The 25508-nt window shown below is 35.0% G+C and overlaps 1 protein-coding gene across 2 annotated transcripts in view; it reads left to right on the top strand.

The window, feature by feature from the left end:
• The window catches only part of ARMC3 (armadillo repeat containing 3), a 52129-nt gene that overhangs the window by 6502 nt on the left and 20119 nt on the right, over positions 1-25508 (top strand). For both annotated transcript variants that reach the window (XM_066323357.1, XM_066323298.1), the window contains exons 2-9: positions 1951-2068; positions 4078-4203; positions 5316-5384; positions 5717-5892; positions 7226-7420; positions 8046-8229; positions 13469-13621; positions 13746-13851. In XM_066323357.1, the coding sequence (XP_066179454.1) occupies positions 1951-2068; positions 4078-4203; positions 5316-5384; positions 5717-5892; positions 7226-7420; positions 8046-8229; positions 13469-13621; positions 13746-13851 (1127 nt within the window). The remainder of the gene's footprint in view (positions 1-1950; positions 2069-4077; positions 4204-5315; positions 5385-5716; positions 5893-7225; positions 7421-8045; positions 8230-13468; positions 13622-13745; positions 13852-25508) is intronic.

Here is a 25508-nt window from a genome sequence, read left to right as displayed (position 1 = left end):
TAAAACTCTTAATTCATCTTTCATTTCTTATTGAACTTCATCTGAGATCAGTATTGGTGTTTATTTTTCTCTGAAGAACTACTAGCCTTTTCTAAAACTAGGAGTTTTATCCCATCACCAGTATCTGACCAAACTCAGGAGCTATGTCTGTGTTTAAATAATAGCACTTACCTGAGGATCATGTTCTGTCCATGCAAAGACTCAAATGTATAGAAGTAGAGAAATATGAAGAAGCTAAAGGCATTTGCAGTCACCTCTAAATTCTCCCATACACAGAATGAGCTGTGATAAGCTGAATTGTTTTGCCTCATTACAATCCAAAAAGAAAATTCCCATAAATAATTCCATCCTTTTAGGGACATCCTTAAAATGTAATTTGCACCTCTATGCTATTATTTTATTTATTTCCCATTGCAGGGTCATTATTAGGCAGAATGACTTATGGTACAGTAGGGTGATTATATTTGTTTTAGAAAGGGGCTTTGTTGCATGACTTGGCCCGCGCCTCCAGCTTGTCCCAGCAAGCATGAAATTGGACAGTTTCTTCAGATTTTAGACCTGATTGAAGCTAGGTAGACCAGTTAAGCACATTAGGCAGGCCACCTCTTAATGGAACTTGCACGTTGACCTTGCTGCCTACTAAATTGTGTGATCTGTCTCATGGAAGGTCATTTGGATTTGAAAACTGGTCAAAAACATGAATTTAAAAGTCTTGGTACTAGTATCATATTTTGCCTTATTTTTGAGCAAGTCAGGAAAGGGAGAAGAAAAAACCCTTCTCTGCATTCATTTTTCTTCTAGCACACTCAGAGTGTTTTATAAGATTTGCCCCCATAATTTCCTTCGTTGACAACTGATTTGTATGTATTTTCATACCTTGATTGTTCAACATGTGCCTCTGATGTAGCCATTAGAAGTTTTCTTAACAAAGTAAAACAAATAATTGACATTTGTAAATATATATGTGTATATACTGTAATAATATTTTAAATTAATTTACATTGATATCTTATAATCTGCTATATTCTAAAGATAAATATGTTGTTTTTGAGAAACTGCATGACTCCAGTATCTAGTAGTTTCTGTATGTAATACAGATACAGTATAGACCTGAAGTGTGAGGATAGAAGACAGTTTTTCCACATTAACCAATTACTTTAAATCCAAGGAAGCTTGAAACTTTTTAATAAAGAGTAGAATTTTCAGAATTCCTTGAGCCTTCTTAAGAAACAAAATGCTTTTTTAGAAGATTCCCTTGCTCAAGGGATGTTAGTCCTAAGGAGTCTATTAAGAGGGTGAAAATTGTCTGATTTGTTGGAAGATCTTTTTTTCTGCATGAAAGAGCTCAGAAATGGAAATGAAACCTTTGTATCATTTCTAGTTGGGTGAGCAGGAATTATATCTTGGAAATACTTCATCTAGTACAGGATCATGGTGAGCCGGTGAACTGAGTTGACAAAGGCAGAGAAAGCATTCTTTTATTTTTTAAGCAGCCACAAAGTGATATTGCTACAGGGTAACCAAATCCTCTTCCTTTTACACCCTCTGAATCCATGGGCTCTGTGTACAGCTGCTCAAAAGAAACTTCTCACGTCTGGTTCTGAAGACTCAGAATACTCTTACATTATAGCAACTACATAATTTTTTACCTTCAAAACTTTCTAGATTTGCAGGGAAGCATGAAGGTTTTTCCAAAATCTTCATACATGGTGAAATCGTGGTTATTTGGAAGTCAATTATTCTTTCTAATTTTTCAACAATGTCTCTAATTGTTATTAGAAAAGTCAGACTTTTCCAAGGAAAGAACAACTCATTAATATTTCTAATTCAGTGTAGGTATCAAACAAGATTTTGTTTTATTTTTAATGTAATGTAAGAGCCTACTGCAGCATACAGGAAGACTCAGTATAAATCAAACTTTTCTTTCCCTTCTTTTTTGTTTTGTTTTAGTTTGATCCTTTATTGATTGAAAGCAAAACACCAGCAACAGTTGTGCTAATGCTTAGTTCTCCTGAAAATGAAGTTTTGGCCAAAGCATGTGATGCTCTATATAAATTTGCATCAAAAGGTTAGTCTTTTTGCAATGAGCTTTGTTTTGCACTGCTTAGACTTTGATAGTAGTTCACAATTGTTTAGTTTCCTAGCATTGAAATCTTACTTTCCCCTCAAAGGTGTCTATTGAAGTTTTGGGTTTTTTTTTTAAACTTGTACTTGCAGTAATAAAAAAATCTTGTCGTGTGCATGAAGGAAACTTTTATAATTTTGTTGGAGAATTTTATAATCACTGTTTAATAGAGCTTGTTTTAAATATGGCATAGATTCATAAATATGACATAGAGAGTTTTTTATGAGCAACAGATCTGCAGTTGGGAAAGAATTAATTTTTTATGTTACAGTTTGAAACTTCTGTACCACTGTAGAAATGTGAAGCTTCAGTTTTCAACAGAAAGAACTTCTTAGCTTTTTTTCTATTATTTTTACACAAAGCTGTTGTGTCAGTATTTCTGTGCAGATGATTCATTGGAGACTACTCAGCCTCCTTTATCAAGCTTATTTCTGTATGAGTCGGGAATCTAACAAGTCTCCAAGATTCCAAATCTTCCAAAAGTCCCTGTATGATCTATAGCTAAACACCATGTTCAAGGTACTCAGGAGACAAACAACTGTATAACGAAGGCTCAAATGTATGTAGCACATAATTTCCTAAGTTGTCTCCTACTTATTCCATGTTATTTGATGTTAGTAAATCAAATTGGTATACACTGGTAATATTCTTGTTCTGATTAATTTGGTTTAATTTTAATTTCCATTTAATTTATGTTTTCTTTAAAAATTATGCATTTATAGGCTGATTATTATACTGATGTAAATTACCAACACTGCTGAAGTCTTGAGAGAAGAGCTGAAGGCTTTGACAGGTGGCTAGGGGTCACTGGGTTCTGAAAGATGTTTAGGTTCTGCTCAATATGGCATGCTTGGCTGAGGGCATGAGATCAAATTCTGAATATGTGAAGAGAGAACGTGGACTGTTGGGAGACAGCTATGAACCGTAAACTCTTGCTGGCTCCTTCCCTCTTGTCCACAGTAAAATATGTCCCACTGCAGGAAAATAGATGTTTATGTCTTTTATGTTTACACTAAAAGGAACTCCTTTAAATTATTAATGCAGATGTCCCTGTAATCTTCCAGAAGACTAGACTGTAGCTTTGCACAAGAGAAGGGTTGTGTGGCACAAGAGAAAAAGTTGTTTTCAGTTAATTAATTGCAGTTAATCTATTTCTTTAGAAGGTTGCTAGTAAATTAAGTCCCATCCCTCAATCAAAAATACTTCCTAAATTTAATAATGTCTTGGCCTAAGAATGAGCATAGAGTTCCAGTTTCCTCTCACACTGCTCACTTGTAGCCAGGAAGGGAAGGCATGGTTCAGTAGAAAATAAATTATAAAGCTGTTGTGGGAACTGAGAATTGGAGTAGGATTGGGATTTTGTTTCTTGGGGTTTGTGTGTGTTTTGTGTGAGTGGGAACAGAAGGCTGTAGTCACACTAAACTCCTCTCTTCTTTGCATGTCCAGCACCTATTCAGCTACAAAGCACTTCATTATCAGGTGGTAGAAATCTCAGGTAGGAATTAATGATCCAAATCCTGGTAGTTGCTTTCCTTGAGTGATAGTAAAGGTCCACAGAGTAAGTGAACTGTTACTTGGAGGAAAACGAAATTGGGAGGCAAGAAAAGAGGAAAATAAAATGCATTCGCCTAATACTGTTCACCTGTACTTTGCTAAATTGAAAGCTCCCCTTTGTACTTCCATTCCACTCTCTAACAAATGAGTGGTGTGTCCAATAGACAGAAGCATCCTTTGCTCTAAAAATGTGAATTAATCTGAGATACTATTAATCCTTGAAACTATTTGACACATATTTATTTGGGGTGTAATTAGATGATCTCCAAAGGACCTGTCAGGCCTCTGTTCTTTGATTCTACTGTCCAATAAAAGATTGGTACTGGTTTTATCTTGATTCATTAGAATGAAGAGGTTGCTGGCCTTTTTCTTTGGCTTTTAACCCAGTTTCTTTTCAGGTGATGAAAACAAAGTGACACTTCTTGGTCTTGGAGCAGTGGAACATCTGTATAAACTCCTCTCACATGAAGATCCACTTGTACGCAGAAATGCCGTCATGGTGTTTGGCATCATGGCTTCTAATCGTAAGAGTCTCAAGGTTTTACTATTTCTCAGTGTGTGTTCCTCAAAACAAGAGGTTGAGCATGTAAAAAAAGTCCTATGTTAATGGCCCAGAATAAAGAGTAAGTGATGTAAGGTTGAGTTTCAGTGGCTGTTATTTTTATAGTGCTTTACTGACCTATATCTGATTAATGTAATTAAACAGGTCCTAATTTGGTGAATGTTTTACCCAGTTACCTTCCATGAGGATATCCCAACTACATTCTAAGTCTTTTCATCAATTTCTACCTGCTTGTCATGCTGCACTGGACCTTACCCTTTTAGGTTACTTTTAATTCAGCTTTAGCATATTTGTGCTGCACAAACATGGATTTGAATGAACAAATATCTCCCGTTTATAGTCACATCTTAATTGTATTTTTATTTGAAATTAGATTGAACTCATACCTTTTTTTCTTACATTTCAACATGTTGAATATGTTGATAATAACAACACAGCCCTGTAGAAACCCATGAAGTTGGTCCCAAAGAATATTACTTATTTTTTCTGTCCAAGGGTTGAGGTTCTGCTAGTTTGCCATTGACAACATTAGAAGTGCAATCTGAAAGTCTTTACTGTGATTTTAGTAAGATCTATGTAATTCATGTTTTCCATTTGCTGTGTGGGCTGGCGTTAGCATAAAATTGCAAAATGCTGGCTTGAAAATTAAATAACAGAAGGATTGCTTTTAATTTGATAATTTTAACCACAAATAATTTTTGCCTATTGGGGTATGACTTCTTTGGCAACTAAAATCATTCAATATTTAATCAGAACCTGCTAGATGCAAGTATTTTGCAGAAAGTTTCAATGAAATATTAAAATATAGAAATATAGAGGAACTTTATATGTATTAAATGTCAAATAATGTCATCTGCTACTTGAAAGTCTCAGGTTTTTTGGTGTTTTTTTTTTTTTTTTTTTCTGGGCCCCTTATGATCTTGGTCTAACTTCAGTTGTGTGTCTTTCCCATTCAGATCTTTTTGTCACTCAGGGTGTAACCATAAGTACATTTTGCATGGAGCTATTTCTATTTCTTTGCTCAGCCAACATTGCCTAACAAAAGACTTCGTATTTGTATTTACTTCGTTGTAGATGATGTCAAGAAGTTACTGAGGGAACTGGATGTCACAAATTCACTTATATCACAGCTAGAGCCAGAAGGTACCTTACAGTATTTAATCCTTGTGCAAAAGTACAGTCAGAAATAATTTATGATTGCCATTTTATCAGACAATTTAATAAAATCTACTCTGTAACTTGTGATTTTTCCTAGTGCATGTTAAATAGATAAATGCTTTTATAGGAGCAGCTCTGTAGCTCATTGAGTAGTGTTTTATGTCATACAGATGGAAAAAGATGTTTATGGACACATCGGGTATGGTTAACAGCTATTATTTATTGACTTCAAATATTGCTTTAAACTGTTGGATTAGTGAAAAATATTCTGTGCTGGATAAAAGTTGATCAAAATGTTTCTTTTTTTTTCTCCACAGAAGATGTAGTTATCCATGAGTTTGCTACTCTTTGTCTAGCACATATGGCTGTTGAATATACTACCAAAGTAAAAATATTTGAGCAAGGTGGGTTAGAACCACTTATCAGACTGCTAGGTAGCCCTGATCCTGATGTTAAGAAGAACTCACTTGAGTGTATCTACCTTTTGGTACAGGTAAAGTTTGCTCTTGTTTGTTGCCTTAAATTACAGAGGCAGATAAGCATTTGCACCCCCACTCCTGACATTCTGTGTGGGGTTAATAATTTTAAAATATGTGTTTCCTTTACTCTATAGTGTACATCAATATTTTTGAAATATTGAGTCCTTGCACCTGAGTCCCTGAATGTTAAATTAGTTGTGAATATAGCTGTTTTTAATTCTGTTGAACTTAATGTGGTTGTCCGTGCTGTACTGCAGTAAAAGTACGATCAGTATGAGGTTCAGATTTTTAAAACTAAATAATAATTTGCCTTCTTAGTTGAAAAATGTTAATTTTAGTAATGAGAGTTGTAATCTGTCTATCCAAAAGGTTAGAATTATCCTGTAAATTAAAGAACTACCAATTGCATTGTTTCTTGTTTTGACTAGCAAGCCCATAACACAATTTTGAACATCTTTTTAATGATAGGTGAATGCTGTCAACAGCTCCTTTCCATACTGTGAGGAATAGATTTGTTATTGGCTACTTTCACTAATGTCATCCATATGCTGCTTAGCAGAAGAATGGTGCATTTGTGTGGCAGTTCTCTCCCATGGCTTAAGCGAATCAATTCAGTAATGAATTTAGTTTATAACTCTATCTCTTTTGGGGCATCAGAGCATGTCTATTCAGAATCACATTTTACTCTTTCTCCTTTTTTACTATCTCGCTGTCTTTGTTGCAGGGTATATCTGGATAACTGCACCTGGTGCTTGCTTATATTGATAAGGATAATTGCATGCCGCACATGTGCAATAAGCTATTTAAAAGCAAATTGTTATTTATTTATTTATTTTCTTTTTTAATATAATCAACTACTGTCTTTTTTATTAAGCTGCACATTCACTGTTTAAAGTCGAAATTTTAAATTGTCATTTTATAATTACAAAAACAAAAGAAGATATAACCAGGCAACCACAGCAGAATGCAAAAAACTGTTTTCTTCCCACTGAGGTAAATAAAAATGGTGAAACTAAATTTAAAAAAACTTTCTCAAAGAAACATTTATATTGAGGCAAACATGGTAAAATCAAGAGTGAATAGGCTTTTTTATACAGGACTAGATTTTTTAGTGTGTACTTCACTCATGCAAAAAAAACCCTAGAATTTAAGGTTTGTGGGGCTTGATTATATCCAATTTGATTCTTAGCTTAAAAGAAAGAAATCTACAGAACTGAAAGCTCTGGAGTATTCGCTCATTTTTAATGTCTGAAATCAGATTTTTGGTGTTCATTCTGTAAAGTGGGAAATTGATGTATTGTTATATTCTCTATCATTAACATTCTTTGTTGGAATATTTTACTGCAGGATTTTCAGAACCGTGCTGCAGTTCGTGAACTGAATGTAATTCCACCCTTGCTGGGACTACTGGAATCTGAATATCCGGACATTCAGTTGTTGGCCCTTCAAACCTTAGAAGTAATTAGCAAAGACAGAGAAACCAGGATATTACTGGGAGAAAATAAGGGATTAGATTGCCTTCTGAATATACTGGAAAACAATGTACGCTTTACTTGCCTTAAAAATTTTTTGTTCATGATGCTGATGTTTATATGACTAATGAGAAATATTACTTATTTTACATGAGAGTGATATAAGAACAAAGAGTTACTTATTTGGAGGGAACTATGATAGAAATAGGATAAGCTAGAATATCTAGCTTACTAAGAAAAGGAGCAAAGACATTTCCCAAAGCATTTATTATTCGGTTTTTGAATTGAGTTTACTTTATATAATGGCTTTAGACACAATTTCCTATCGTTCTTTATATTATTATGAGACTCAGTTTAGTGCTTCTTGAGTTCAGATGTCACAAAGGGAAAAATAATGCATAGAGATATTAGTGAAGTTTTTTAAGATCACAGGCCCATTCTGAGTACCTGTCTAACCCACTTTGATGTAAATGAAAAACTTCTGTAGGTTTTACTATTTTTAATAAATTGTGTTTAATCCTAAGTCATCATTAAATAAATTATATGAAAAGGTGAATTTCTAAATATGTACTTTGCAATATGAATGTACTGCCCAAAAGAAAGTTACAATTACCCTACAAACTTAAAGGCTTACGATATTTTAGTTCTGATTTCAAGGTTGTTTGATTTTTTGGCTTTTTTAAATTTTTTATTAGGAATTCAGCGATCTACATATTGAAACTCTTGCTGTGTTGGGAAATTGCCTCGAAGATGCACATATTCTGCAACAGATTCAGCTGACAGGAGGCCTTAAAAAACTACTTTCATTTTTAGAAGTCTCTACTGTTCCTGATATTCAGAAGAATGCAGCAAAGGCAGTTACCAAGGCAGCTTATGACTGTATGTGTCTTCTATAATCCATGGACATGAAATGGTTTATGAAATAAATTTTTATCCAGAATGAGGCCATCTTCTCTGGTTAAGGGTAGTACTTGTGCTGAGGAAAGCACTGGCAAGAATTAATTACAGTGATGAGTCTTGCCAATCAGAGCAGCAATTGGATGCTAGGAGATTATATATATTTCTATAGATATATTTGAAAATGTTATGGTTTTGCCTCAATTTATTTTTTATTTGTTTTTATTATTTTATTTTAGTATATTCTTATAAAATGCTGTCCTTAAAGGAAAATGGAGCTCTGAAAACATGATCCTTGTCTTTTGTTTAGTGATGCCAGCTGACTGCCATCTTAAGCCACCTTTGCTGGCACTGTTTCTGCCTCTATCTGTTAAGACTTCATTGCAAGCTGACTTCCTTTTGCATTCAACTGCTCGTCTAAATGTCAGGCAATTTCAAATACAAATTCCTTTAACAGAGGCATGAAAGGAAACCTTTCAAATGGCTTGCAGATTAATATTCCCAGAGGAGTTAAATAGTTTCATTGTAATCTTTTCATAATTATTCATCCTATAGTTCTTTTTTATATACTTTTCTTTAATTCACCAAGGAATTCTGAATTAGGCAGAACATACTCATCATTTGTGACCACAAGGATGCTCTTTTAATCAAACTACATTTGAAATTCCTTCCATACATTGGCTACTGAGTTGCAACATGTGCCAAGTAATGTTGTGGAGCAAAATGCAATGTAACAAATAGCATACTTCTGACTATAGATTTTGCTTCTCTCAAGGGATTTTTATGACAGTAGAATTTAAATATTTCATTCATAATTCTAGCACCTTGTGGTTGAATCGTGGCTTTATGTGTATTTAAAAAATATGCATTTAATTTAATACATGGATAAAATAATATCTCCTTTCTGCCATATTTTAGACCTCCTTTCATCTCTCCCTGTGTTATCTCTCTGATTCGTTTCTCACCTTGCTTAGTTTGATATCCTGAATATTTGTAATTATTTGGATTGAAAATGATACACAGAAAGAGTGTCCGAGTATTCTGTGGGTTTTTCTGTGCTTTTGTCATTATCTGTTGGAAGCTTGGCAAGTCACTGAAAATTGTTTCCATTAATGTTCAGGTATCAAAGATAGGAAGGAACCTTCTTATGTCAGTATTTTCTTTGTGTATTTTCCTGTGTTGTTATTTTATTATGCTACTTAGGACTGTCAGTATCATTTTTATAGTCCTGTGACAGGCTTGTAAGTTGTATGCTAAGCAGATTTATATTTGCTCCTACTGCTTTCTGCTGCATCTTACTCCTTTATCATATTTATTTTCAAATAAGCATAGCCTTCTTGTCCTCTTTCACACTTTTTTTTTTTCAGTTTTTGTGGCCTAATATTTTAGCAGCTGTTAGTAGAAGCATGTCTGAGCACATTTTTAAAGCACAGTTGCAAGAACCACGCATAATATATTACAGTACTGCCTATGATCTTATATCATGGGATGTTACCGTCAGTGAAGATGCATCTTCTTGTCATGCTTCTTTACAAATGGAGTCAATGAGGTTTCATTATAAAGGTTTGCTCTCTTCTTCAGCCTATGACAGTTAGTATGGATGCAGCAAGCTGGGAAAATACATCAAAATAAGATCTAAAATATTTGCTTTCAAGCTGTAGAATTTTGGTGACACTCAGCTAGACAAAAGGAAACTTGTTGTCCTGTTGCAGTGGAAAACACAGTCCGGTAAACTTGCTACTCAGTGTAAAAGCACTGAATTTTTCAGCTACATAGAGATACTGGAATAAAGTCAGCCTTGCAGTGTAAAGAAAAGGCCATTATAAGGAATAGCCCAAGTGCAAAAATAAAACAGAAATATTTTAATTTTTTGTTTGTTTGATTGGATTTTGGTTCTAAGCATACTAAACAGCCTATCCAAAATGCAGCACTAATGTATACTATACATCAGTGCCTTAGTACTTGCCTTGATGTGAATCCAGTATAATGCAACACAGTTCTTAGTTCTGTAGTGACTTTTTAATTAAATTTGCCGTAGCTATACCCACATTTTTCAGGTTTGATAATCATGGTTGCAATTTACTAACATTTCCTGTATCCTTGGGAAAAAAAATACTGCTTATCATTGGAATGAAAAACCTACTTCTGCTATGACAGAACATGTATCTAGCTGTTTTTTTAATCCTGGCAGTTGAGTATACTGCAGTATCTGGTTTTGAAATTATTATTGTTGACAGATGGAATTTGGTTTTGGATTGGGTTTTTTTTTCCTGATAGATGTGATCATAGCAAGCAGTTTTGTTTTATGTCCCTTTCAACCCTTTGGAAAGGGACTCCTGTAACTTAGTGTTGTTGTTATAAGATATATTTATCCCTTAAGAGTTACTCTCAGTATCAGAATAAATTACATGGTATAAACATAATATTCAACTCTAAATAGCATCTCTAGGATGCTGCTCTGTTTAAGTACATTAAAATGGATCATATTTCTATATGTAATCATTATGCCTTTGTCCCTGAATTTTCTTTTTTGTTCTGTAACATAATTTTGAATTTAATATATTAATTTATTGATGATTTTGTTTTGTATGCTCAGAATTACAGTGGTGAATTATACTGTGATTCCTGCCTTGCCCAACAAATAATGCAGTCATTTCAGAATGCTAAATATAATCTAATGCTATAAATTATTGAATGTCTGTGAGTGGATTATCTGGACTGTTGATTAAGGAGAGCCTGATTTTCCCTTGACAATGCCAGACACACCAGCAACAACAAAATGCTGTGGAGTGTTTATGGAGAAAGTGATGATCACACTTGCTCTGCCAGATTTCTGGTTTGAAGCTCTCCACGTTCTTTCTGTGTATCTCAATGCATCCCATGCTCAAAGGGAAGCACACAGAACATGCTCTGCAGCCTGATTAACAAATGCATTTCATAATAGAGATCTTTGTTTATCTGCCTTATCCCAACTCAAGATCAGTGTATTTAACATTAACTTTTTTCATTTGAAATTGGTGTAAATAATTCCATAAGGTGATGACAGTGACCTGAATAGTAATCAGTAGAACTCAGATCATAATTTTTGGTTAAGAAGGAGAAATAGGAAAATATATAGAAAAATAAAGGGTGTCTTACTATGGGGTCAATGCTTAAAAATCTGGACAGAACTGGTTGATACTCCAAACTCTTTTGGTAGTGGGCTTGATTTTCCTTCATGTTAAAATAATGTATTCAAATTACTTAGGGGTCAGGAAATTAATCAGTGCAAAAATGGTGTAGCACTGACATATGAAGTACTTCAGTATAAATGATGCTTTTCAGTTGTGCTTTTCTAGTCTGTAGTAAGGGACACAAAAGAAACACCTCATACACACAGAGAGATCAGCAGAAAATGTTCATCTCTTAAATAGAATTGGCACCTAGATATTGAAATATTAATAATTTTCATTGATCTAACTACCTAAATATACTTTCATATCATAAGTTCAAATTCAAGATCTGTTTTTCCACATTATTATAAATTCATTTTGTCTGTTTTTAAACAGTATTTTAAATTACTATTTTCACTAATTCAAATTATTTATTCATATTATCATTTCATATGAGCATAAATTGTCTTTAAAATAAATTCTAACCCACCATCATAGCTGCTTTGAAAAGCAAGAATATTTTTTGAGAAAATCTGTAAACAAATATATAACTTGCTGTACAATAAACAAATTACTGAGGCATGAAGAACCTCTAGAGAACGTTATTAGGGATTATGACTACCTTGGCACAACAGGCCAGCAACATACTTGATAACTTGTCAAAATAGTCACTCATCCCAACTGAGGCATTCTCTTGAGAGCTGGCTGACATGCATCAAGGCTGTGGCCAAAGTTCTGCTGACACTTAAAATCCTCTGTTTTATTTGTTGCATCGTTGTTGCATCTTTGTTTTGTGATTTCATTTGCGTATCTGAGGATTCTAAAAAAGTTTAAAACTGAAGAGGAGAAATTGACTGCACCTGTCTCACCTTTTTGTTTTGAGTCATTTCTGCTCTAATTACATTTTTGATCAAACTTGTTTTTCATTGACTTTGCAGACTTGTATTTGTTTACTTTTATTCACTACACATTCAGATTTATCTAAAAGAATACTTATGATTTTTTTTCTTTTAATTTTTTATTTATTTGGAGGACATCAGCCCAAAGAAGGGAATGATCCCTCAGAACAGTAGAAAGCACTGGTAAAATTTCTAAATATTTTGAAGTCCTACTGACTTTTCAGTTCCTGAAATTCTTTAGTACATTCCAAAATTCTACTATATAGACACAAGTTGCAGCATGTAATTAGTCTGGTTTAAATTATTCATAATGTTTATTGCCTCATCATTGTAGAGTTTCCATGCTGTCTAATGCCTTTCTGCAGGAGAAAGTTTCTTTCAGAGATCTTTCTAAGAAACACTTGCATTTCTGATCTCACTAGTTTGGGGCTGAGGGAGTTTATCAGTTTATTGGTATCTTCATACAGATGTCTGTGGATATTTTGGTGGTGTCTGTTGCTACTTTTGCAGAGGAAGGAACCTCTCTGTCCTTCTGCAACTGCTGCCGGTCAGTGCAGTGTAGGGTCAGCACTGAACACTGTGCTAGACAACAAAATTCAAATTCTCTGCAAAGTGGGAGTTAATGAAGAACTACAAGCTGTGCGGAAATTATAATTTTCTTTGTAATGTTCCTTGTCTTTTTTGGGCTATTTTTATACAGTGGTTGGTATTTCACCAAGTTCAATTGTACTTTTACTGGTATATGCTTGAATTTTATGCATTTAGACTTTGTTAGTATAAACTAAAGTTCAGCACAATCCTGAGTAAGTATGATCTGTTGGATTGGCAAAGCTATTTCCATCAAGCTTGTATGCATTCTGTGGTTTTAAAGTCTTGCACAGAACAAACTTTGCATTCTGTTGAGGTATTTATGTTTATACTGTGTTTAATAGTCATTAATTGGTCTTGGTTCAGAGTTCAATGAGGCCTAATCCAGGAGTTGGATTTGGATGATCTTTGCGGCTCCCTTCCAAGTCAGGATGCTCTATGATGGGATTTGGCTCAGGTCCTTTGTCCACATTTCTAAGTGGCTAGTGTCTCTGTTACCAAATATTTCCAACAATAAAATGAAATCAAATTCATGTCATGGAAAACATGCAGATTAATGCCATTATTATTTCTCATTTAAAGCTGAAATACGAAAAATCTTTCATTGGGAAGAGGTTGAGAAATTTCTCCTAAGCCTTTTGGATACTAACAATGATGAAGTTAAAGTTGCTGCTTCCCAAGCCATTTCTGCCATGTGTGAAAATCTAGACAGTAAATGTGTCCTTGGACTCCAGGGTAAGTAAGGTGGGAAAGGATGAAATGTGAATTTGTGTTTTTTCTATTTATAAGAAGAATACTACAATTTGGAGACTGCCGTCCTTTATTTAAATATTCATACATACAATTATTTCTTTCAAAGGGATTCCCCAGCTAGTACAGTTGCTAAGCAGTGACAATGAAGAGGTAAAAGAAGCTGTAGTGACAGCATTAACTAATTTGACAACAGCCAGTCCTAGAAATGCAAGGTGAGTGTGCAATAATTAATTTATTATTTAAAACACTAATCTGAAGTGATATTATTTTGATTTTTAAAGAATGCTTCATCTTGTTCCTATCCTACAAGGCAGGTCTGTTTGAATTTGACTATAAGGTGCTTTTTGGTGCTTGAGTCACCTGTAATAGCTTGGTTCTCATCAGTGTTACGAGAGTTCTGCTGTCTCTGCTAACATTTGCTTCATTGAGGAAAGGTATGAAGCAGATGTAATGAAAGCAGAGATATAAATCATGTTTTGAAGAGAACATATGAGCAAAATATGCCTTATAATCTAAAGCATTTGATGTGGAGTTCTTTTTTTAAATCCAAAATCATTGATGTATTTTAAAACTTAATGGTTCATACAACCTTTTTGACTGATCTAAATCCATTTTTTGAGGGAAATAGATCTCCCAAATGGCATTGTTGTGCTCTTCCTTTTTTTAAAAATAATTTCCCAAGTAATAGAGAATGCTTATAGTGCATTCTCTGAAAGAAAAGAAGTGTACCTTCAGAATCCAAAATTACTAACAAAGGTAACAGTGGTTAGCTCACTATATGTTCTGAAACAATTGTATCAACTAAATTCTACTGTCAGTTGCAGCATTCTTCTATGCCTCTATTCAGGAAAAAGTCTGTTCAGGAAAAAGTAACAGAGTAGTGTGATGTATATGAGCAGTCACATGTAACTTACAAACAAACAAACAAAAATCCTTAAAAGTTTCCTGGAATATACTTTAAAGTTGTAATCAAGTCACAGGAATTCTTTGAAGTGAAAAAATAAAATAACTCACAAAATAAATTGTTTCAATTTATTGATTCAGCTCTAATAGTCACTAGTATTCACTTTATGTTACCAGATAGAGCAATAATTTTACACAAGAGAATAATACTCTGTTCTCAGATTCACATAGTACAGGTTTTTTTGTCTGATATTCTGCTCTCCTCATGTACTGGGCTCTTCAGTTGGTGTCAGTGGGAGTCACACACACATAAAACGAGCACAGTGCTGGAGTCCAGAGGTCAAACTTTCAGCTCCACTACAGCTGGTTTTCGTAGTGCAGCCCTTTGAGGTTTCACATTGTGAAAAGGGGAATCTCTGGAGAGTTTTGAGTTGGTATAGCAGCTTATGCCAACTCATTCCATTTCTTTTTGCTAAGGAGATAGTCAGGACATTGTTTAGCTCAACTGCTGGAACAATTCTCTGAGACCTCAGGCAGGGAAATAGCTGTCTCTGTTCCTCTGCATTATAATGAAGTCCGTATTTGTTTCTTGCTGGGCAGAGTCAGGAAATTGTAAAGGTGGCTTACATATACTTCTCTCTCCTCACAATCCAGCTTCAAGTACAATATGGAAGCACCAGATAATCTAATCAGAGGTCTTCTGTGAAAATCAGGAAGCAATAATTTACATTAAATATGTATATTGGATGAATTCCATGTGACTATATAATTACTTCAAAGCTTCATTTCTAAATCAAAACCATTAATAAGTCATAGAAGGGTCTGAGTGTGACTAGGATCTATAAATGAATACATAGTGTTGAACCCTTAGCTGATACAAATTGGTATAGTTCCAGCTCACTGACTGACTATCAGGCCCATATTTATTTTACATTCACATAATAGGGAAAAAAATAGTTTGGAGAAAATTAATTCCAGATTGAGTTACCATAATCGTATTTCATACTAGAATGTTTCATTTGTATGTCCTGTAGACATTGAAAATAAGTGTATAAATAATGAAGATGCTGATGCACTTTTATAATAATGTAACTTCTCCGTGTGATTATGTTGACAATATTCTGATGTCAAATGAAACTGATGACACTAGTGCCCTTTTATCAGTTATGTATTAGATTCGTGTTATAAACCCTCCAAGAATATAAAATCAGAAAGGTAGTAGCGGCAGGTGGACCTTAACTTATGTGGCAAGAGCAAAATGGGTTGAGTGGTGGGGAAGACTATTTGCTGTAAGTGCTTTCACTTTTTACTGGCCAGTTAAATATTCAGCCTTGTTGTACTCATATGCATGTGTTCTGCTGTATTTAATTTCGTGAACATTTTTCTAATGTTATATTGATTGAAGGATGTGTACCTTTCCTTTTTATTTGGTACAGTATATATTTGAGGATATAAAATGTTGCTATTTTTGCTGGAGATTCCTTGTTCTTGTTAGGAATGTCAAAAAGCGCTGCTAGCTTTTCATATAATATGGAAAAAAAAAAAAAAAAACAAATTAAAGGAATTGTGTAATTAAAGCTCCTGCCATAGGTAGCTCATAAAGATAAAGTCTTCCACTGATAAATAGCACAAGAACAGCATAGGCAATAGGCAATACTGCCCTCCACTAATGTATATTAACCTTGACCTTTAGGTACTTCCACATAGCAATGAAAGGGTAGTTCTATACCCCTACCAATCAATCCTTTGTTTCTCAACTGAGAGAGCTAATAAAGGTGTCAAATATGGTGGGGGTTTGGTAATTAGAACACCTGTTCACAATGAACGGGACAGAGACCAGCTTGTCATTTGACACAGGTCCTCAAGCAGCCTCGGTTTGACAAAAATAAATAAATTTATTAATTACTCTGCTTCCCGTAGTCTTTTAACCAAAAATCTAGAGCAGTAGAGGACATGAGTCTCATACAAGTGGTTTGAGTTTTCAGGTTTACTGAAGAACGTGGATTTTCAATAGGATCTCTACCAGAACACATAGCAATTAATATAAATAACTTCTAAAATATTTCAGCATTTAAGTTTTTGCTGCAGAGCTGATGCTGTATCTCACTTCAATAGCCCATAGGAAAAAATACAGTGGTCAAATGCCTCATTAGTTTACAGGCTGACACCCTCAGAATATGCTTTTATAAGAACTCTACCATAAGGACAGAGTTTTAATGCTAATCAATCTTGATGATAAATCCTTGTAAACTTGTTAATAATTAGAGTCAGTAAAAATAAAATTGTGAAGTCCATTGCAGTTTAATATCCCATGTACATAGCTCTGAGGGCATCCCTGATATATATATGTCAGAATTTGTTTCTGTGGTCTGCTTCTGGAAAAAAGAGAATTATGTTCAGCTGGGTATTTGCATCCATCTTTTCTATGCCCTTTTTTAATCTAGAGCAATAACTTGCTTTATTGGAAAGTGTATACAGTTATTTGGACAGCAAAATGCCATTTAAAGAATCTCTGAAGCTCTCCAGTTTTGCTGTGTCCAGGCGTTGGGCAGTGTGGGGGCAGTCACTTCAATAATGGATGTGATGCACAAATGGAACAATTGCACATGAACAAAGAAACAGCAGCGTCATCTGTTGGGCAGGAAAATAAGTGATCTGTGCCACACATCTAATCCTGGAACAAATGGCTTACCTCAGCCTCTGCCTATTTTTTCTCATTTAAAGTATAATAAATTATTTTTGCTTTTCATGTATTTAGGATAAGATAATCATGTTAAATGTAACTATGATATTAGAAGTAGCACACAGAAATAAGCTCTCACATACACCAGTTAATCAGACATTAATTTGACCAGCTCTTTTCTTCAGCACAAATGCCATTTCTAATAGCTGCTTTCATAAATCTGGCAATGTCTGAATTCTGGGCACCTAATGGATTTGCCACTAAAGGAAAACATATGCTTGGGAATTTAGAACTTTGTATTGGACATGAAAACTAATTAATAGCCTCAAAAATATTTGTCCTAAATAGTTTATTTTAAGTGCAAAATTTATAGCATTCGGTTAGAATTTGGTCTGGGGGAAGAAGGAAAAGGATGTTTTTTCTTCATCTGTACCAAGGGCTGCAGGAAATTGTGGTACGTGACAAACTTATGACAGAATATATCTCCTGGGGTTTATAATAAGTGTCATGTGACAAAATTCTGTTTTATATCTGGATTCAAGAGAGTAAAGTTATAATCCCAAAATTTACAAAGTCAGCAAGCTTTATGTTATTTAATTTTCTAATTCTTAAATCCTTCATATCAATCAGAGAATCTGTGAATTTGAATTTGCAAAGGTTATGTCCACATAGGCAGTTCCAGGCATTAGTGCAGGATCTGAATGTATGCTTTCTCAAATGTATCAAGATTGTCAAGATTTGAGAGTAGTTTGGGGTAGGAGGACAGGCTGGAGACTCACTGGTTATAGACAGTACCTAGTGAGGAGAAAGTGAGTTGTTCCCTTGACTTTAGTGGGTGTTATATCTATTATTCCAAACTGAAATTCATACATGGATCTAATGACTCAAAATACATCCTCAATCTGTTTCACCTGTGAGAGTGTCTCACCTTTTTCAACTGAGATTTTCAGTACATAACAGATTTTTTTTGTTGTTTATAAGACAAGTGTGGATGTCAATGACTAAATTTGAAAAACATCCAGTTTTTCTTACATTCCAAATACTGTTATTATTAGGAAGTAGTGATTACTACCATTAGGTAGTAATCTTCTCTATTAGAAAATGGGAAACTTAGTAATAGCTTTTCTCTTTCAAGACTGTAGATGGAACCTAATTCACATAAATATTGAAGTGTCAATACTATGTAAGATAATACATTTGCATGAATATATGTGTTAATTTATGAGAACAGGAACACAAATTTCTAAAATAAGAGCTATATTAAATAGAATAAAAAGGTGATGATCCAGTGTAGGTTATGTCTTTTTTGTGGTTTAACAGTTATTTGTGACATAAGTTTGTTTTTCTGAAGGAGGAAATCAACAATAGAATGCCAGCTGTATTGTGTAGATGTAATATGTTTTAATACTGACCCCTAGTGACAGAATTATATTTTTGAGCTAATGTCCTGCAAGGTAAAGGGATGTTTTTGAGTTTTGAGGGTCGTGCTGTTACTTTTTTACATTAGCATCCACGTCTACACCCTGTAAAATACAATTATCTCAGGCCACAAACAGGTTCTTCTTTTTCCTTTCTCTTACTGTGTGACCATATTATCGGAGGTACTGTATTAAAAAAAAAAAAAAAAAAAAAAAAAAGGTTTGCATTCTCTTGGGGTTTTTTTTTTTTGGTTGTTTTTTTTTTTTTTTTGGTTGTTGTTTTTTACCTTTGGGGTTATATTCAAGACAAAGACCAGTACAGAGCATTTATCTCTATGTAACACAGTCTCATGTCACCACATCCTAAAGTGCATGGAAACCTAAGTAGGTCCAAAATAGTTTCAGACAGAACATTTAGTACATAGAAATTTTACTCCTTGTAGATATGGCAGAATCTTTTGGCCTGTTTGTACACTCCTACTTTCAAAGCCTTGTGGTATGATCACTGTTTACCTTAGCTGTGGATGGTTAAGATAATTTCACTCAGAGCATGTTTGTTGTCACCTGTAACTTGCTGTGATAGATTTCTGTGGGATCAGGTGAAAACTTTATCTTCCGGGATGGAGACTTCTAAGCCTGGGAGAGAAAACTTTCTTTTGTGTAGAGGCACAAGTACCATGATTACTCCTGAGTGTGTGTCTTTGCAATGTCATTCAGTCATATGCACTGAGATAAATTATGCTTTTTATTAATTAAAAGTGGCAAGGGTTATTTTACATATGAGTAACTATTTCAAACAAATGTATTGGTGCTTTTGCACATGCATTTTCTTTGCAGTAGATTTCTAAACTAAATTAGTTAAGTGCATGGTATTTGAGTATAGTGTGAAGTTGTTTATTTGAAGTGTTGTAAGGAAATTTCAGGGTTATGACTGACCATGCAAACTTAATTCTGCCCTGCTGTGAAGTTAACCTGTGCACTGACGATAGCATGTTGTTCACTTGGACTGTCATCTGCTAAAAATAAGCTTTCACAAGTAACATTAACATTTTGACATACAACCTTAGCAATTTTATCATAACATAGTAGTTTGTGTGTATTTTCTTAGAGATGTAATTTAAAGGAAGAAAGCTAAAAGCATAAATTTCAGCACTCTAAATCATTTTAAGATCTTGAGTTTGTAGCAAGACAAATTGTCCACAAAAGAGTTACCCAGAAGTGAAAACTCAAGTTCACAATCCAAAGTACTGTGTGTAGAGGCTGACTTGGCTCAGCTCTTTTATCCTTCCTCAGCTGGTGCTTCCAAAGGTGAAGGAGAACCATGGTCTCCTTGCTTCCAGAGGAATTGTGAGGACCCTGATTTGACTTTTTCTTTACCTCCACCTCCATGAAGGCTGCTCTGACAGCACATGCATGTTCCCTCTTACTTTGCTTTTGTAACAGTGTGGATTCCAGACTGAATATTTGTGCCTAGTTACTGATTTTTGCATACACTACTTCTTGGATCAGAAAAAGGAGAGAGGGGGATTGTGTTGTTTTAATGAGCTTATCCTGGCAGAAGGGACATGGGATATTTCAGGACCAAAAAAGGGTTTCTCTTGTTGAATTTCATGCCTTCCACATAACAGTAGAAATATCAGAAAATCCTTACAAAGGTTGCAAATAGTATTATAACTGAAAGTCTCAGGCATCATGAGCAGTTTGTTCATTACCAATGCTCCTGTAATATTTTAAGTTAGGTATACTACAGTTTTAGAACTGAGATCTGTGTTACTTTGTCAGATGAGTTCAATGATAGACATTAGATCTCTCTGAATTGCTAAGTGAGAGTCTGGTATTACAGTCTCTGCTAACCCAGACAGTTTAAGGTTTTATTACGTCCAGACTGTGAGGTTTATTGAGTTTTGGATGTGTTGCAGTTTTAACAAGGCACTCATCATTAGAAAATAGGAATATGGGGTTCAGTTCCTGAAATGAAAAGTTAATACGGTTTGTTGATATCATCAATATTTTTATTGGAGCACAAAGGGCCCCCAGATTGTAGATAAGAGTCTCTTGTGCTAGATTCCCTTACTCAAAATAAACATACTGACATTAATTTCCCTTGTATAGTGAAGAAAATGGAAGTAATATTAGTCTTTAAATAAAATACGAGTGACTATTTACAACAGTCAATTGCTTTTGAAAATAATTAAATCACAAAGTGAAATTTTTGGTAAGTGCAGAAGACATTTATTGAATGTGATTATTCTGATGGCATAACAAGGCTAATGAAGAATACTGATACATTTAAGGAATAAAAAGGAAGCTATTTCTTGAGGCTTTTTCAAACTTCTGGTTATGATATTCTTTTTCAGACAGAAATTGCATAAGAGAGCAGGATCAAAAATGCCTTGTCTGAAAAAGAAGTCATGCGATTTAACACAGATAGAGTTGATTTTAAAAAATGTGTGTAATTAGATGCATAATTCTTATGCATAATTTACATGCAATTATGTATGAAAATGAGCTATGCACAGGCATAAATGGCTAGCTAAGCACCTCACACACAATCACAGTAATTTTGCACAGAAATTAAACATGCTGTTGCAAACACATTTGAAGAAAATGAAGTCCAGTGAGGAGGAAAAATTTGAATTTTTTTCCTGAGCAGAAATTGTGTTAAATCCTCAGTCAGGAGGGGGGGGAGTAAACAGCATAGAAGTGAATAAAAATATAATTGAATATAAACCATTTTATGTTCAGTCATGGCAGAGGAAACAAAACCAAACTTACTTTACCATTTTTATGAAGTGTCAATCTCACTAGTGTAAATTTAGTACAATCCTGAGTAAACAGTGGTGTCAAGCTGTACCACTGCTCTTCTCCTCTATCTCCCCTCCCCCGGAGGTTGTTTAGGTTGAGGGTTTGAGGAGCAATCTCAGTGTTTTCTGGCAGCTCTTTGAACACTCTTAGTTGCTTTCTCCCTTAGGCTAGACTTTCTCTTCAGGAAGAAAAGCTAGCCGGACCATTCCTGATGCTTTAAGTAAATAATCCGTTATTTTCCTTGCCATGGCTAGAAGGTTTGGTCACAGACCAGAGCTTTTATGCTCCTGTGATGCCAACAAAAAGGTGGTTTTTGCCGCGGAGTGCTTATAGCACTAAAAATAAAATAAAGTATAAAAACCCACGGGATTTTCATCAGTTTTTTACTGCTGATTGTTTTCACGACACACTTCCAATATCTGAGCTTTCCTATCGCACCCCAGACAACTAAAGCAACAAAATACTCACTTCAGTGACATTCATACACATTTCCAAAATGTCTATAAAAAAAGTTTGTATCGTGAAGCTTTTTGTAATGATTTTATTGTGAACTTTTAATTTATTTTTGCAGGAAAAGCAGTAAAGAAAATGTTTGTTTTTCCTCAGTTTCTCAGCATTTATTCTTTGAGTCTTGAATTGTCTTTTAGAGAATTTTCAGGAAAATGTCTTAACACTACAATGTATATTTAAAATGAATAAATTAAATATTTATTTTATGATCCTTTAATATTTGTCTTCCCAATGACAGCTGAAAAAAATTTAGCTATTCTTGAATACAGTAATTTGAATCCAATTATAATCAGAATTTTACTGTTTCACTAAAGAGCATGCTTAGGGTCCTTTGGGTATCTGAACTGTGTATACCTTGGTTAAGGTAAATGCCTAACCCTGTTAGGTTAGGCATTCCAGGGATCATAATATGTGTTTAAAATTCTTAGCATTTAAATTATTTTAAGCTTAATTTAAGCTCTGCAATTGCCACACCTGTCTTGTCTTCTTTTTTTTCCTGTTTGTAATTCAGATATCTTCTACTTTTGAGGAAAAAACGGTGATGTGACCAATGCAATATCCTTTTTTTCTTCTTCTCTTGCTGTTGTCTCCTTTCCTTTTCCCTAACCTTTTAATTCCTTGTTTATGAAAGTGTGAATTTTGAATATATACAAAACATGGAGGAAAAAACTTGTGAATTTATTTAATATACTCCTTTTCCACATCAAAAAGTGTATATTTCTTTTCAGCTAAACCAAGGCTCACTTCTTCCTTGAGGATATAGTTCTGTAGCAGAAGCACTGATAAATTGCACAGTCTCAGCAGGATGTGTCTGAAAGAGAGTGTTTTGGAGGCAGGGAGAGTCTGGAGCTGATTCGCATTAAACAAAGATGGAGCTGGTAAAACCATTCTCTGACTTTTGATGCCTCATAATAAAAAAACTACACAGTGCATATCTCTGCCCTAGATAAAAGGGAGCAAGGACTTCCATACTTAGTGTTGTGGAATTTCAGCACCTTAAACTTTACCCCATTCATTCTCTCAGCTCCCTTCTGAGGTCAGCTTCTGTGGCCCAGGGTGACAGTGTTATTTCTGTGTTGTCCAGAGGCCTGTGGAGTAGGAGTGAGTTGAAGTATGGGTTCCCCATTCCTCCTTCTTTTGTGTGCATCTCTGTTACCGGGACACAGCACTGGCCCCAGATGTTCACACCCTCTTAAAAGCTTATTCTGAAAGGTATTGGTTACCTCCAACTCTTGTTACAAGCTACTGTCACTTGTCATTGTCACAGTTGTGCTACTTGATTAAACTATATGCATGAAACTGTGATTCAGAACGAGTCTGCACAGAAGTAGAATGCAGGATAGAAGTAAATACATATGATCTTCTAAATCAGTGGTTCTCAACCTTTTTGAAGTTGAGTGGCACTTGAGAAAATTGGCTGTGCTCTGTACCTTGCTGAGGTCAGCACATGAGGAGCCGTCACCTTGCTCTTTCATTAAGTGCTTCTTTACTTGCTGGTTTTATGGAAATTAGAGTAAATCTGCTTGTGATGTGATTGGCTACGTCATTCAGTGCTGAGTATTGTTCTGTAGCCAGTCTGTTAGGGACTGTATGTTTACTGGGAGCTCCTGTGAGAGAATATGTGTATTCTTGGGTGTAGTATAGGAATAATAAGTCCTCTACTTACTGCAGAAATATTGGATATATTACACCAGTGAGATGCAGTGGTACATTTTATGAGTAGTGAATCTGTCCCATAAATCCTGGATTTTCTGTGTATCCATTGTAAAGGAGAAACTGCTTGATTTTGGTTTTGTTTTTTTTCCTTCCTGGGTGAAGTGTGTGTGTATGCACACATGATGGAGTAAATCAGATAGCTCATGGACATGCCTTGCTGTGTGCAGCTGTGTGTGTATGGTGAGTCTCACCCGAGCTGTGCCAGCAGGTACCTCATGGTGTTGTTACATGTGCTGTTAATGTGATGTTTTCCAGCAAGCCTGTGATACATGTGGTGTACAGCTCATTCTTACACGTGCAATCAGCATGTCCAGAATTTCTTCACATACAGGAGCCTAGATAGTACTGAAGCTGAAAATTTGGATAAAAATTTCGTGGGCAAAATAAGACAGTGGTAACCAAATAAGTATAGTGGCCTTACCTAATTAAAAATCCCAAAACAACTACAAGAATAAAAGCCACCCAACAAATAAAACATTTTCAGCTCTTCTTCATCTGGTCCAGTAGGAAAGGGGAAGGAGGACACATGAAGGGAAATCCAACTACTTGAAGGAAGACAGAGGGATGGAGTGTGGAACATCTAAAAACATGGGATTTACTTTCTGAATAGAGACTGAAGTGCTTGCATTAAAGTTACTGCTGCTCCAGGAGGGTTAATTAGGCAGCACCAAACTGACCCTGTATGTTGCACCTTCAGTCCCTGGATTGCTGCTTTTTCCCTGGTTTCCCAAACAAGTAACTGTTGTCTGCCTGCCAGATACTGTTAGATCAATGCTCCAGCACTGCGTGAGAGCTGCCACTGCCTTGCACCTGAGGCAGAGATGAGAGTAACAAACTCTGTTGGGCTCTGCTCATTCATTCCAGGTTGCTCAGGAGCATCTGTATCCGCCTCTCTGACCATGCGGAGATACTTGAACTAAGATGAGTTCACAGAAGACCTACATCATGTTGCCCATGTATTGGGATTATTTTAATAATTGTTTCATTATTAGTGGCACAGGTTGGCATGTATTCTACTTTCTGTTCTGTTTGCATAAAAGACTGGGTTCCTCATGGGTTTTTTTGCTTGTTATCAATACCAACAGTCCTTGGTAGTATAGTGATCTCTTTTGTATGTGATACTTCTAAGCTTGGTTTATTTTGTAGCTGCGGAAGTTATCCAAATATTAGTCAAATTTTGGTAAGGTACTGTTACAGTAAAATATTTTCACATACAGATCTCTTTTATTACTGTGTTCACAGAAATCTAGCAAAACTTATAAAAAGTGTAAACACTTTTTGAAGAGTTTTTTTTATGGTTTTGATGTAGAAAACATGTATTAATAGGGGGTATAAAAAGCAGTTGCAAAGAAAATTCAACTTGCCATCTGTGCATTCCATTGCTAACAATATTGCCAACTTTTGTTTAACAAACAGATGAGCTTTAAATAAAATTATATATCCTCTAGTAGTGCAGGTCCTTAGACCTTCTGCTGTCTTGTGCTAAGTTGCTGTTTCATTAGTAATGCTCCTTCAGCTGTTTTATTTCCTTGATTGTTTTTTAACCTAAATCTATGAGAGTCTCCGTAGAAAAGAAATCCCAACCATCTTCCCCAATGTTATCTGAAATAACATTAACATATATTGAAATAACAATAGAATAATAGATTATTTTGCACATCTATCTTAGGACTTGGCCACATGAGCATTTGCTCCAACATTGCTGAAGGGCAGCACCCTTCAGCCATGGATGCAATATCATCTGCTAACAGAACAAATATGTAAACTGGATCTGCTGTCCATAGGCTAGTTGATCTGGACACTCTGTTCACTGTAATCCTCATTAGTAGAGCTA

This window comes from Sylvia atricapilla, chromosome 1, assembly GCF_009819655.1.
Source record: "Sylvia atricapilla isolate bSylAtr1 chromosome 1, bSylAtr1.pri, whole genome shotgun sequence".
Classification (NCBI taxonomy): domain Eukaryota; kingdom Metazoa; phylum Chordata; class Aves; order Passeriformes; family Sylviidae; genus Sylvia; species Sylvia atricapilla.
This window is presented reverse-complemented; position numbering and strand designations above follow the sequence as displayed.